The sequence below is a fragment of the Botrytis sinoallii genome, assembly GCF_014898435.1.
Source record: "Botrytis sinoallii strain Bc 23 chromosome Unknown BSIN_009, whole genome shotgun sequence".
NCBI lineage: Eukaryota > Fungi > Ascomycota > Leotiomycetes > Helotiales > Sclerotiniaceae > Botrytis > Botrytis sinoallii.
In genome coordinates, this window is record NW_024066036.1 from 561,935 (window position 1) to 576,601 (window position 14,667).

A 14,667-nucleotide genomic window follows, 5' to 3' on the forward strand; every position below is an offset into this window, starting at 1 on the left:
CTGGAAGGTAAATCAAAGAAGCGGCTCGATGGATATACCTACAATGTTATTTAAGTATCCCGTGAAGAAAACATGACATGGAAACTTATATGGATATCATATAGAAAGGTCTCTTACTAATGGTGCTGGGGGTAATGGTTGCGCTGAGAAAACGTGATTTATATGAAATGTAGAGTTTCGGTTTTCTAGACCTCGGGATGTTTCGATTTCATGGGATACCAATTCTCAGAAATTTGTCGGGCTTTCAAAGAGAGAAATTGGATGGATCTGGGAAGAAGAGAGAGGGAGAGGAAGGAAGTCGGGCAGAGAGGAAGAATGAGAGATGATGGCAGGAAACACGACAGAAATTTCAATTCTGGTTCGAATCACAATATCTTTGCATGATTATGTCAATCACTTGTCCCTAGTTGATATTTAGCACTTTAGTAAAGATTTAACAGACATTCCTAGAGGTTGGAGACAGCTGTATGCTTGTTTATGTGAATATATGGGATAGAATAATTGAGGGGGTACAAGAGGATCGCTACGAGATGTTCTGTAACCTGATGGTTTGATGTTAACCCACGTATTGAGGTTAGTACCACACCCGACACGAGAAAAGGGAATCTGGTCTGGAAATAATGATACGGTTTTGGCTACCGGCTACTTCATTCTCTTATATCAGAGATGGTAAAATTGAGTTCTTATTCACACACCGTAATGGAATTTGATCGTTTCCAAATTCTTCAAAATTGGTGAATATCTATTAAGGACACTTGCTCAGTTCTAGTTTCCTGATCTATCAAGCTCATGAAATATAAAAACATTTCTCTTTCTATCTAGATGATTCCAAAACAAAGTCAAAGATCAAACCATCAACTCCACCCAACAAGATGAACAACAACGAAGCATATCCCGAAATGGATCCACAATCCCAAAGAATCATCGAAGATCTTGCCGCAAGCATGAGAGAAGATGAGGCCTTTGCCGAATACACAACCGATCGAGAGACAGAATTACAGATGTACATCGAGCAGCGCCGAGCGCATCTCAAGATTTTTATAGAGGAGCGTCAACTGTACCGACAGATGTATATTGAGGAGCGCCAGAAACGTCTGAAGAAGGAAAGGAAGGAGGCTCGATTCAGTCTATTCATGAGTCAAGTTATGATCGTGTTGGTTGTCGCTTTTTTTGTATACATCGTGTGCAAGTATTGCGTCTGATGTAAGTATTCCTTTATTCTGAAAAGATTGAAATCTTGCTAATATGTATTCTTAAACAGATAGTGGAGTTTTGATCTACTATTTTGCTTTCTGTCGATCAACGTCTGTTCGATTGTGCAGAAAATCTACCTCTTCTGTGCACAGGAATGTTCTGCATCGGTCAAAATAAGCAAATCATACTCTTGTGCGCAATATTGGGGGGAAATACCGTGGTGATGAAGTAAATAGCTTTTAAAGTTGTGTTTAGAGGATCAGCCGAAGGCAGTATACCAATAATCAAAGTGATCTCGAATACAAGAAAAGCCACTCATTTGTACATTGTTCGTTTATGACTCCCTCCCGCCGACATTCTATCGTGAATCCAATCTCATCTCTCCCCATCCCATCATAGCGTCAATCGCATGATGAAATTTAAACGCCAGAGCCCCCAAACCGCAAAATAGTATTCGTACAAGACCCACACTCTCATCTCTTGACTCACTCACCATTGACACGGATATACACAAACTCTAACCCAATTCTCAACTACAGACCCATCTCAGCGCCCATCGGTATAAGAATGCTATTCGCTCGTCACGCGCTCTATTTCTTCTTTCGTTCCTTTCCCAGTATCAATACCCAACTTCCTCTGATTAACAACGCTACTACCACTACCACTCCCGCTTCCACTGCAATTCTCGGAACCGGTATTTCTGCGCTCCTCATCCAACGCACTTATACCCCCAGACTCCTCATCATCTCTCTCTAGATCACCCAATCTCTCGATCACTCCATGGCTTCTCTCAAAGATTTTATCAACATCTTCTAATTCCAGTCCTTTGGTTTCGGGAAAATAGAGATATATGATTGGAATCCAGCACGCATTTAGTACCCCGAATATTATGTAGGTTTTATACCCTATATTGTTTAATGCAATTGGAGTAAATTGTACGACCATGTAATTAAAAATCCAGTTGCATGCTGTTGAGACCGAGGAACCTCGTTGACGAAGACGAAGAGGAAGGATTTCAGAAGGATAGACCCAGACCTAGGAGTGAGGGTCGGTGACTATTAGTAATGGCAAATAGAATAAATGGAGTAGGTAGAATTTTTGAAATATGGAGCCTTTAAAAGATTCAAGGAAACTGGCGAGTTTATTCGTAAAGTAATCAAAAATATGAAAAGTACTCACTGTCGCTTGGAATCCAATAGTGAAAGCCCCTTCAAAAATAAACAACATCACCGCCGCACCAATACCACAGCCTTTGGCAATTGATGTATTATTTTGCACGTTATAAATCAATCCCGTTTGTACAATCATTACTATTGACATGATCGAAATCATTGACAAAAGTAGAGGGCGCCTCCCAATTCGATCAATAAGTAACCAAGGGATGAAACTTGCGGCAAAGAACCAAGTTTGGAGAAACCCAGACATAAGCGCACTGAGATGATCCGAGAATCCTAGGGATGTCGAGAAAAGAGTATTGGAGTAGTATATCAATGCGTTTATCCCGCCTAATTGTTGGAAAGATTGGATGGCGCATGCAATCAGGAAGCGCCGTTGCGATTGGATTGCATCATTTTTGAACAGATCACTCCAGGAGCCTGTTCCCAGTGATTTTTCGAACTCGCAAGTGCGGACAATATCTATATGTAAAGATTTTATTTGCTCCTCTGTCATGTGATATGAATGTAATCGAGCGAGGACATTTAAGGATTCATCCGTCTTCTCGTGCGCAGCCAGCCATCGAGGAGATTCAGGAACTATGGCGAGTAAACCAAGCATTGGTACTAAGAACATACATTGGAGAATTGTCGGTACTCTCCAAGAAAACGAGGCAGTGTATGATTGCGTGAAGCCGTAATCAACCCAATAAGCTAAGAATATTCCAAAATTCAAAGTCGATAACTGCATACAGACGTCTTTGTTATAGTCAGCATAGTGGTTCTTCTAGACATTCGGTTTTTTCTTACACAATCCTCTCGTTGCTTTAGGACTGAACTCTGCTTGGAAAACAGGAACTGTGCTATTTATAAATCCCATCCCAACCCCAGAAACCACTCGTGCAACGATTATATGAGCTCTCGAGTAAGCTGATGCTTGCAGTAGTGCCCCAATAATCATGATCACTACTCCTATTCCAATTGATTTCTTCCTTCCAATATTCTCTCCAAACAAAGATGTAGCCACGCTCCCGAGGAAACACCCGACTTCATAGATAGCGACGATCAGGCCGACGATGGTGGGGTCAGGATTGTTGAATGTATTTTTGAACCCTGTTGCATTAACGAGTCTGCGCTGAACTGTTAGTTTAAAGAGATTCAATGGCAGCGTATAAGATCAAAGAAATGCGGTGAGAATGTATGGAATGGAAACTACCCTCCCATCAATCCATTATCGTATCCTATGAGAAGAAATCCAAGACATGTTAAAGATGTCACGGCTGTAAATAGAGCTCGACCTTCAAGGTTCGACATTGTGGGAAGAATCGAGTTGGTCAGGAATTTCCGAGTGGAATTTTGAATATGGAAGGTATCCAAGCAATGCGATTGTATCGATCAACAGATAATCACAGCATCCAAAGGCATTTAAAGCCGTTCCAGAACGTAATGATGTCGTAAGAAAGTTCACAGATAGATTATAATCTTTCTTTATATATATTTCATGTAATACTGTTGGATTCTGTGGTGTCTGATGCAGGATGACGAATATTTGAAGTTCAGATGTCTCTGTCCTACATTCATCGTAGAACGCAGGACTCTGGTTGATAATAAAGGAAACACGAACACATCATAGATTAGATAAAATCTGGGGAAATGGTGAACTGATGTAGGACTGGGGAAGGGACATTTCGGCAGATCAGAGTAAGTGGGGTAGGTGCGTGTGACTGAGGGGTAAACCAGGAAAGAAGAGACCCTGGCAATTCTATAAGTGGGACATGTTTGTTCGGCATTTATTTCATCAAAATACTAATTGAGATTTAAAATGAATCAATGTTTTAAACCTCCCAATTCTCAATAGCAAAATCTAAAGTGAAGAATTGATAATCAACAATCGAACTGAATTTAAAAATATACTTTATCGGGATTTCATAGATTTAAGAGCATTTTATGTCGATTCTGATGTGCCGCGCTTATTAGTCGTGTGCCCAGCGCAGTAGCTTCTCGCTAAAAGCTTCTTGTAAGGTATAGGCCTGAGACGGTGAGACTTCAATAGTACATTATAAACTTTCTTGGATCACGATAATTTGTGAATCAAATCAGAAGGGAGAGAGACTATGATACAATGTTCAATTGTTCATAATCCCATTGCACTATCCTAGTTCAGGTGCCATGAATATGAGGTAATAATAATGACAGCTATAATGTCGTGAAACAATAGAACTCTCAACGCCTTTGAGACCTCAACACTTCCCATATACATGATTACCAAAAGCTGCCGGAACAAAAAAGGCCACAAATATGGTAGACCCACGTGGAAGCATCGAACGTACCCAATTAACAACATTATCAATTCAATGGGTTCCAAGCTTTCGGTACAAACTTGCAACCTGTGAGTCGAAATTATCATGCGAGAGGTGATATCTGTCGACTTATGGACTCTAGAACTCAATCATCGGCGCTCATCAGGGCCAGCCAATGTGCCAAGCGGCCGCTGGGAATTTTTGGATGGGGTATGTCATTAAATTATGTAGACAATCACTTCCGAACCCGGCACGGAATCAGCTGGGCCTTGGGCAATTGCCGTTGGGATCAGCACGAGCGTCAGCACCAGCACAGGCAGTAGCTGCTAAAGAGCTCAAAGAATGTAATCGATTTCGAAAACCCAAGAGTCTCTGGGCGTGACCATCCCCCAATCAGGAGACAAAGATATACACCATTGTCGAATATGGCTTCAACAATATATCTTCTCTTCAACACCACCATTATCATAGGAATAAACTCTATCGACTACTTTAAACATTATAAGTTCATCCACACGTTAAAGTACAGGACTCTAGGTATGTAGAAAAGACGAACATTACACCATACTACACACACAGTATATCACAATGCTACATGCGTATGGAGTATTTCGATAAATTTGGAAGTGATTGCGATTGCTATGATGTGACAATGCTACATGTGACTGGTAATCTTATAAAGACTGAAAATAACATGCATACGAGATGGACTACGCTGTAGATATCAATCAAAAGAAGGAAGAAGGCTCAAAATAGAGTGGGATGGTGAGAAGAGGAATGATAGAAGGATAGTAATAAGAATAGTAACTTCCAGATTTGCATCACCTCTTTTCTCCAGTTGTCAATTCTACTTTCTCAGTCATTGATTAACTAGTTTCTATACAATAGACATACAACACAAGACTCTCCAAATGAGAAAGCAGATAAAGCACAGTATGCACAGAAACAATATATGGTTAAACATGAAAGCAATTCAGAGTAAACTTCATCAAATAGGGTATCTAAACTATAGAATCCACGTCATAAACTCAACTTTACCAGAGAGAACAAAGAAAAATAACCGCCAGCAGTTATACATCCCACTCGCCCTATCCAATACTTTTACTTCCAATCCTTTCAGTAACCAAACACAGCATGTATAGGTGTGCTCTCCTCTCTGTACTGAACCAGACAGCAAGTCAAGTCGTCTTTCTGTACCAGTCGCCTAGTGATATGACTCGTCCAGCTGCTATTGTATTAGACCTTTGGACACACCGGAGGATGAAAAAGATTGAGTAATGGCGGATCAGACGCTGACAGTAGAAGATGACTATGGCCTAGATGATATGCGGGTACAAGGAAGTGGGACGAAAGACCAGGAGACGATAGGTAGACAGCGATTATGTCCGAGGGGAGTGCGAAGACAGCGAGAGAAATACCCAGAATATCTGCTTGTATCGAATAATTTAGAGTTGGGAAAATGTCCTGAATGAAGTTGCGCTTTTAATCCACCAAACAGGGACCCAGTTTCGTTCAAAATGACACTACTGAGCTCTTGGGTATGATTTGTTGGCTACCAGATACGAAGAAAAGTCTCGATTGTACTGACGACAATCTGTAAAACAAGAACAGCGAGAATCTGCGAAGGAAACTGAGTGGTGGCTAAGGGCGACAGAGGAAAACGGGCGAAAAGCAAAAAGGTGGACAGAGCTATCGTAGGAAAAAAGAAGCTTCGAGCTCAAGATCGGGCTCAAAGAGTTTTGCTCAATTGGTTTACCAAAAAACCAATCAATCGTCGCTCCTACGCGTCCTATTATCGCTCTTTGCGCTCCTTCTTCGTTCTCCCTTTCAATTGCTTGTAACTATTCGACAAACAAATAGTTAGAACCTTCCAATACATTGTAGAATTAAGAAAGCCGAAAAACAGAACGGCCGATCAATGAACGTGTGGTAACTTACTTTGGATGGAACGAACACTTTCCCGCTGAGCTTTGATAAGCACAACTCACACAAACTCCTCCCAGTGGCTGTCTATCCCCGTTAGATTGATGTGGAATCACAATGCACTCCGCAAAGCGCCCATTACCGGCTTTACAGCCGCTGCAAGGCTCAGGGGCTACTTCGCCCACTAGATATCCGGCTGTTGCATCCCAGTAGTCAGGACGCGAGCGATGAAAAAAGTCGTGTGGTTCTCGTAGAGAGAGTTGTCTGCGCAACGGCATACCCCTCAGAAGGTCAAGTTGTTTACGGTGTGGGACATCAGAAGGAAGAACTGCTGTTCTTGCGTCTCTGGTTAATCTTGCCATGATCGCAGCGCGGATAGGGTCTGGTTTCTCTTCGAAATTAGTGCCGACAGGAGTGGCGTCTTCGGCTGGACGCGTGGCTACAGTGGACAAACGACTTCTGGAAGGACCTGATACTCGAGCTCGTAATTTTGCCGCCACTGGTCTGGGGCTATCGAGGACCATGGTGTCATCAATATCATCACATATGGCTGGATCGATAGGTATTTGTGGAATTAATGGACTAGAGAGATACTGAGGAGCATTTTGAGGGAGATTAGACGACCCTGGAGGCATGACAGAAGGGGAAGGAAGAGAATCGGTGCGAGTTGGTCCTAATCTGCCAGTGGCTGCTGCCAACTGCGCATTTACAGTATCCAATGGCTCTTGAGGATATTTATAGTCGCACCATGTTTTGTACGTCAAACCATAGTATTCGTATGGAGCGTCTGATGGACGGGATGAGGTAGCGGGATAAGAGGCTTCGTCTCTATTGTATGTCATTTTTATTCTCGATGAGAATGAAGTGGAGAAGATATGATCGAATCCGCTGTATCTGGAAATAACTTTAGGCAGAGATTGATTTTCGAGGATGTGAAGTTGTGTTGTTGGAAAATGTGATCAAAACAAGACAGTGCTTTTGTTTTGTGGTGATAATTTTGGTAATTGATGGTCACCACGTTGATGTCTATTTTTGTGTTGATAGCTGGAATAAATTGACTAACCATAAAAGGACAATCATAAACTTCACTCAATGACAGAAACACCTAAGCATCGACGATAAATACTTCTTCGGCAAAATTTGCCAGCTTGAAGTATCGCCCATGTGTAGGTTCTCTTCCAACACCACCAATTGCTACGAACTTGGTTGTATTCTCTACTTTCGGAACTATGCAACACCTCTCTTTGACTTTCTTGAAAGTTACCTTTGGGGAGTATCTTCTTGCACATTCATATCTGAGCTTCTCAAAGCCTTTCACCAAGTCCACCCATATAACGAAATTCCTTCAAAATTCACTCAAATAGCAATAGAAACGAAGAAGACAACTCGACCATCGAATTTCGTCTTTACGGATGGCTGATTCCTACTGCTACCGGCTTAGCCCTCTCATCTCGTTCAGCAGCTGATACTCTTCCTTGATCGCAGAGGGGATTCGATCAACAATAACCTGCACTTGTTTCTCAAGAAGAATTAGAAGTGATAGTTAGGTAAAGGAATACTGGAAACATTTTCGAAAAATGAAAGTTTGGGCTAGCGATCCTTTAGTTCTTCAAAGCCCATATCCGCACGAGATATCTAAGCTTTCCTGAGAACATGCCACTAATTTAAGTTACTGATCGGTGTGGCAGGCTTGACAGCGGCAACAATAACGTCGCGTCACTTGGTTTGAGGGGAAAAGGCCGCAATTTTTGCTGTCGACCGTCAATGTAACCATAGCTGCCTTGCTAGCTCTGGGACTTGACTCATTCTCGAGAACCACAGAGCGCGCGCAGAAGACCGCTCATAATTAGGGTTCCAGCAGGGAGAGTTAGTGAGCGTCCACAGTCGGCAGAACGGATGCCTCCACCTAGCCTCTCGATAAATCTGAGCGCCATTGATCGGCTAGCCCATGGCTCCCTTCCTCTTTAGTAGCCTGAACCAATCTACTCATCGACTCATAAATATTGGATTGCCGGTGAGAAGTGTCATTGGGTTGCTAGAATGGGCAGAGAGAGCTGGCGATTTACGGCAATAGCGACCATTTGGCACCTTCTCCCTTCTTCGAAGAAGAATCACTGAAGATTTCGGAAAGGACTGTTTGAGTTCACGATTAAAGGAGAGGAAACGGGGGTCGTTCGACGCGATCAATGATTACCGATGGCATCACCGCTCTTCTCAAGCTGCGAGAGCTAATTAGACCTCGAAAGGTGATTACTTCGGTTTGATCGACAATATCGTAATAACTGTATGGATTTCAATTCTGTTTCAAACCGGCAGCTTTGGTTTAGCTCTCGTCTGCAATACTTGTGGCAGCCTGTCGCCTCTTACTTCTCGATGGCCTTGCTCTCATTTTGAATCTGGGTTGAAAGACAGGACCACCTCTTTTCAGTAGCGGTTTTACTGAATCAGAATCGTTGATCCTTACGTTAACTTGAGCCATATTATAAAGGGCTCTTAGCGAAACCCGGTTTCTAAAAAGGGGCCATGTTCTCAGATTCATCTCAACGCATCGGTACTGATGCGAAGGTAACTCGCTGGAGCTAATATCAGTTAGTTCATTAAACTACTTGATATAGACCAGAGACAATCTTCCTGCGGATCCAGGCAAGGAGCCGCGCCTTAGTGTAAGCCGTTATGAAGAAGTGATTCTCTGAGTCTCAAGGTTGTCTCTCTAAGACTAAAACCTTCATCTTACAAATTCAGAGCCTGACAAACCCTTGAGAAAGCCGGTCCATATGGGCATTGATGGAAGCAATTGACTTGTTCTGAGGTCCTGCCAGTATCAAAACTCTTTTTCATATTTTCTCTTCGCTCTTTCCAAAAACTTACTAATTTCACATCAAATATCGCCAATCTGCGAGTATAGGTAGCTCGAATCCAATTGCACAGTCTCTCAAGATTCCACATATAGCTTTCAGGAGCATTCGCAAGATAATTTCAAAACACAACGGGTCGAGACAGGCTAAAACTTGGCTATCACTTCAATGTTCTGCAGCGTTTTTGGAGACCTTGAGATTGGGAGGAGCTTGACCACGACAGGCACTAAGTTCGATGATTGACTTAGCTGCCTCAAAATCCTTGTCTTCGGTGTGCTCAAAGACCGTGGTACTTCTAGCTTGTATCGAACATTAGACACATCATTTATGAGCGGGCTAGTTTCTTTCCAGGTTGCATGTCACTATACCAGCCTCAAGAATTACAGAGAGGCCTCCAACCATAACTGAGTCGATAAAGCATCGAAGTCAAAAGTTCCACTAGAAATCTTCTATCCAAAGAGCTCACTTCGTCAAACTTCGAAGATACAACACTGGCGCAGTGTAAGTATGAGCTCTGTTGCTTCCAAGACAGCTGTCTTCAAGAGCCTAATCAGGTGATAGATGATCTACTCGCACTATAGCACCTACAGCTGATATAGCAGGTACCTAATATTTGGAGCGTTCCCAAAGCCGAGACGAAAGCGACTACCTATCCTGATTGTGTAATCTTGAAATCAAAACACTGAACCAAGACAGCAGGACTCATTCTGGTTCTAGGCAAGCTCCACACATTCGCTTCTCTTGAAACCTACTGTATGTCTTTAAGTCGAGGTAGATATAAAGTCCTCGCCATCCTACAGATCCATCACCAGCATGAGAGCTCATAGCTTCAAAGGTAGAGGTGCCAGAGATACTGCCGTTAGTTCGGAAATCGGCCGAAGATCCATCATAGATTTTTGGTAAGGAGATAGTCGATCTCCGTGCTCATGTTGGCTTGGAACTTGGTGGGAATCTCTATAGTAGACATTATACTGATACATTTAGCCAAGAAGTGCTGCTGATGGCGTCCATGTCCCTCAGTCCACTTGTCACATCGAGAAATTATGCTGGCAATTTTGATTGTTTTGGCCAGGCCCAGTTAAGCGACTAAATTGTGATACTCCGAAAGAAACCAATACACCATATATCAGATGGTGAGCTAGCTAAAGTAATTCTAGAGCATGCTTCTCACAATTCTTGATCTTTTTGGCTTATACTAGCAGAACGTACTCGGTCTACCCCGCACAGTATATGAAGCGTTAAACAAAGGCTTCATACCTTGATATTCCAGACAATGTTTATGTTTAAGCGTCATTTCAAGACTCTAGCTTGCCTTGGTATTGAGTCCATGGTGTTACCAGCAGGCTATAAAGCCAACGGCGGCACGTCTGAATTGTGGGTATAAGATCGTCGCTAAGGTTATTAGGCCATGAAGCTTAAATTAGATGGAAATGAACAGCTGTATTTGAGGTATTTCGTGAATAAAGCTGATCATTTCGATGTTTCTTGGACTCTTCTACAGGTGCATCGATTAGTTGATGACCGAGAGCTTGACTATCATTCAACTTACATATTGTGAGCCGTTACAATTCCCATGTATTTGTTGCGACATTCTTCCTCAATCACTCTACTAACTCCACATTGGTATCCTCTGATACCACCATCTATCGTCGGAGGCTCTAATCTTTTACCAGAACGTAGAGTCTGTTCATACCAGCCGCCGCGAACATGAGCAATTATCACAACCAACTTCGCCTCCCCTTGTGGAACCTGCAGCAGTGACCTCAGCATCAGCGGTCTCGCTCTCCTTTCGCATGCTGTCGATCTTGCTATTTGAATCGACTTCAGGCTTTTCTGGCTCTTTCGAGTAGTCAACTGAGAACTTTGAGGTTTGAAGTGGAGAGGGTTTCATTCTGCTTCCGCGCGTCATTTTTATGGAAGACTGCGAATTCAAACATGGCAGGTCTAAGTTGGAAAACAAAAGTTAGTAAATGGACTCTTTTTTATTTAGCTCTTGTGTCTCCTTCGAAGTATTTTCGGAAAAAATTGCCAGGAAGCTGCTGAAACAAACGCATAAAAATTTGTGTAGGTGATCAACTGATGATCAAATTTACTCTTTAATAATAAGAAAAAGTCATCAATATGAGAATACCTACAACAGAATGAAATAGCAGACCTGCTATAACCAGTCTGCAAGCCTTTCCCCACCAATAATTTGAAGAGCAGATGTTGAATTGGAATTTCATAGGAAACTGACAGGAGGACTTCACTTACCCATTAATGTCAAAAATCTCATCAAAAGCTTGAATTTTGTACACAGTTTTGGTTGTTTTGTTGATTTCTCTGCTTCCAAATAAAGATTGAAACCCCTCCATTCTGAAACAAACGAAAAATAAAGTTTGGAAGCAGACACACTAGATTGACGATTCAATCTTACTTTGCCTCTTTAAGTACATTAGCCGAAGAGGTTCGAGCGCCTTATGCAATTTTCTAATTCAATACAAACCAAATTCAGACACTTTACATCTTTCATTCAACAACCTATCCTACATCAACAGATTTGACGATGATGATTGCTGGGCACTTTTGGAGTCTATTGGTTCTTCTTTAAAGTCTCATCAGAAACAATTTTATTAGACAAATTGTGAAGGATCAAACAGAAGAATTTGTCTGTCTTCATATCACTTCTAGTCATCAGTGAACCTTCTTAGAATCAGTTTATGAGAGACAGCTTTTCATATTTCAAGCATGAACAATAGTTCAGTTTTCTTGCTTCATCCTCATTTACACCATAAAGAAATGCTATGTTATAACCAACAGGATTTTCACAGGTGGTACAATTGCCACACTCGATAATCTCAGAAGCTATCTCGAGGAAGTCGAGCCAGCAAGATCATTAACACATGCGCTTAGACTTCTCGGTCTGACCAGAAATATTGGTCGATCCAATATCGGATGCAGGCACTGGCAAGCTGCGATAGCATTGGAAACATCAAACGATGAGAGAGCTGTCTGTCATCGAAGTGACTATAAGGCAAAGAGAAATTCACGGTATATGAGTCGACTCATCACTAACCATCCATGAGTATTCGGATGCAACCTAATCTGGAGATATGACACGTATTCATAGGTTTTGTTGGTAAGAAACGGTCAGCACTGGGCCAACTGGAATTTGCGGGGATTTTCTAACTACCAAAACGTACCTATTCCACCCCTTAAATACCTCTTCTCCGACTTCGTATCCCCGTCACAAATAGAGCGCTGCAAATCCTCTCTTCACTTCCGAACTCTAGTTTTCTTGGTTCAGATCGTTGGGGCAAATATTGCTTAGTTTCTTCATTACTTTGGCTCCTTGTGGCCGTCCATGTACATTTCCCGGTTGAGTCATGATAACCATACGTTTATTTTCAGTAATTATGGTCCATTACACCGTGAACGCTAATTCTTCTGCATCTCTTTCCTATCCTCACAGAGAATCTGGCTTTGCGCATGCACATTTTTTCTTTACTCGCGCGACTAGGTAGCAAGATGTGCCTGAAATCGTTATCTAGCTCTCTGCGTTTCTGTTCAAAGAAATCATGTGCAATCCCTCATTCTATATTTCTGGACCCGAACTCACGCATATACGACTGGTCATCTTATTCAACACCAATCATCCTCTCCTTTCTTTTTTTATCTTCTACGATATAACTCCACAATATATCAGCCAATCATACCCAACCCATCTCACTGAACCTCTTCACCAATCAACCCCTTAAGTACCCAACCTCGTAAGGATAAATGCAAGTAACAACCTTGGAAAGCCACTTTGTTCCACGTGGTGGCTTTGCTACTATTATTTATTCTTTTTCTATCCTCGGCTTATTTGGATTTGTGATACCTCTAACTTTTGGGCCTCTCGCAAATTTACAATAGGAAATGTACGGAAAGGTGTGACATACACCGTGTAGGCTGATTTTAGGAGACAGATTAATTCGTTTGTTACATCAGTCAGTCCAGTGATACACATATCACTAATCATCTCCATAATGTCTTTCCCTATACATCAGAAGTACACATCCCTCCCGCCCACTTCCTTATACTACAGATTCTGTATCGCAAAGCGCCAGTGGCATTTCATTCTATACCGTCTACTTGACTCCTTCAAGCCACTTTCTCTGCACGCTAATCTCTGACACAAAAGAAACGAATTGAAGGATGCAAAGTTGTGACACCATACAGCCACCGCGATGATTTTGATATGACCCCTCCCGCCTTACAGTAGCAAGTCATCACCGATTAATTAAAAGGATCGCGATAGGATGGCGACAAAAGTTGAAGAAATCCTTCCACTTCCCACCCCCAACAACCAATCGGTACATTTGAGAAATAAACATCATGCGATAAAGCATTGGCAATTTCGTACACAAGCGAACACATGTTATTATCGCAACTGCCGAAACTATAATCAATTTATTAGTTAGATATACGAGCAGCGCATTTTGTATGGATGTTATACGAATTTCTCACATGTACACCATCATAATTAGTTATCACTACTACCTTACCACACCACAACACAGCAAAATACAACACTGCGTTCATACATTACACCACACCATAATCTCATATAATCCAATACAATAAACAATAAAGTTATCTGCACAGCACAGCATAACACTACATTACATCGCGCACGAGGCCTATCCTTGAGCCTCCACTGCACCCCGACTTTAATTTATCTTGGGCAGAAAGGTATGGTGAGATTTTAATACCGATATGAGGTTACTCGGCAAGGCAGATAGATGAACGCATGATTATCTTATGCCGTTCCACATGTTGTGCAGACCAGGAAATGAATAGGTGAATGGATATTCTCCGTGGAAATCAGTTCCAAAGTGTTGCTTTTATGCCTAGATTGGTTAAGCATGTATGATTTTAGACCGAAGGTCTAGCTTATTTGATGGATATTATCCGTTTGGGGAGCACAAGACTGACTTTTTATATCATGCATTGATTCACGGCTTATCTAGCAATATGGATCAGTGACTAGCAGTCATTCTGTTCCTGTCACCATTCCCATCCAGTAGCCAACCATCATCCTAATCCCTGAGCGACTCCATCATCAACCACTACACAGCATTAGACTACAAAGTCACTTAACCCTCCACCGCTAACACCCATTTCCTCATCCATCTAATAGATGCCGTACCGTTTTCGAATCACACCTACCCATGTTACCATAAGTAAGATCGGCTTTTCTCTCATCAATCACCCCGGTCC

At 42.1% G+C, this 14,667-nt stretch overlaps 3 protein-coding genes across 3 annotated transcripts; 1 reads left to right on the top strand and 2 right to left on the bottom strand.

The window, feature by feature from the left end:
• Window positions 1-695: 695 nt before the first annotated feature.
• Window positions 696-1,202, top strand: EAF02_005770 (uncharacterized protein; the record flags this gene model as incomplete). The annotated part of the gene is made up of 1 exon (XM_038901818.1): window positions 696-1,202. Exon 1 carries the CDS (start codon window positions 873-875, stop codon window positions 1,200-1,202), a length of 330 nt encoding a protein of 109 aa, XP_038758035.1. The 5' UTR covers window positions 696-872.
• EAF02_005771 (uncharacterized protein) lies at window positions 1,203-3,956 on the bottom strand. Its single transcript, XM_038901819.1, has 5 exons — window positions 3,565-3,956; window positions 3,159-3,478; window positions 2,374-3,107; window positions 1,411-2,229; window positions 1,203-1,353 (listed from the first exon to the last, which is right to left on the bottom strand). The coding sequence occupies exons 1-4, from the start codon at window positions 3,660-3,662 to the stop codon at window positions 1,765-1,767; spliced, it is 1,617 nt and encodes a 538-aa protein (XP_038758036.1). The 5' UTR covers window positions 3,663-3,956; the 3' UTR covers window positions 1,203-1,353; window positions 1,411-1,764.
• Window positions 3,957-6,440: 2,484 nt separating this feature from the next.
• On the bottom strand, window positions 6,441-7,413 carry EAF02_005772 (uncharacterized protein; the record flags this gene model as incomplete). Its single annotated transcript, XM_038901820.1, has 2 exons — window positions 6,441-6,489; window positions 6,587-7,413. 2 exons carry the CDS (start codon window positions 7,411-7,413, stop codon window positions 6,441-6,443), a joined length of 876 nt encoding a protein of 291 aa, XP_038758037.1.
• Between the last annotated feature and the right edge of the window lie 7,254 nt (window positions 7,414-14,667).

Excerpts from the sequence above, each read along its gene's own strand:
- EAF02_005771 (XM_038901819.1), bottom strand. The coding sequence starts at position 3,662 with ATGTCGAACCTTGAAGGTCGAGCTCTATTTACAGCCGTGACATCTTTA. Across the intron at positions 3,108-3,158 it reads TAAAGCAACGAGAGGATTGT|ACGTCTGTATGCAGTTATCG; the intron begins GTAAGAAAAAAC and ends ACTATAACAAAG. Across the intron at positions 2,230-2,373 it reads CTATTGGATTCCAAGCGACA|GTCTGGGTCTATCCTTCTGA; the intron begins GTGAGTACTTTT and ends CCTCACTCCTAG.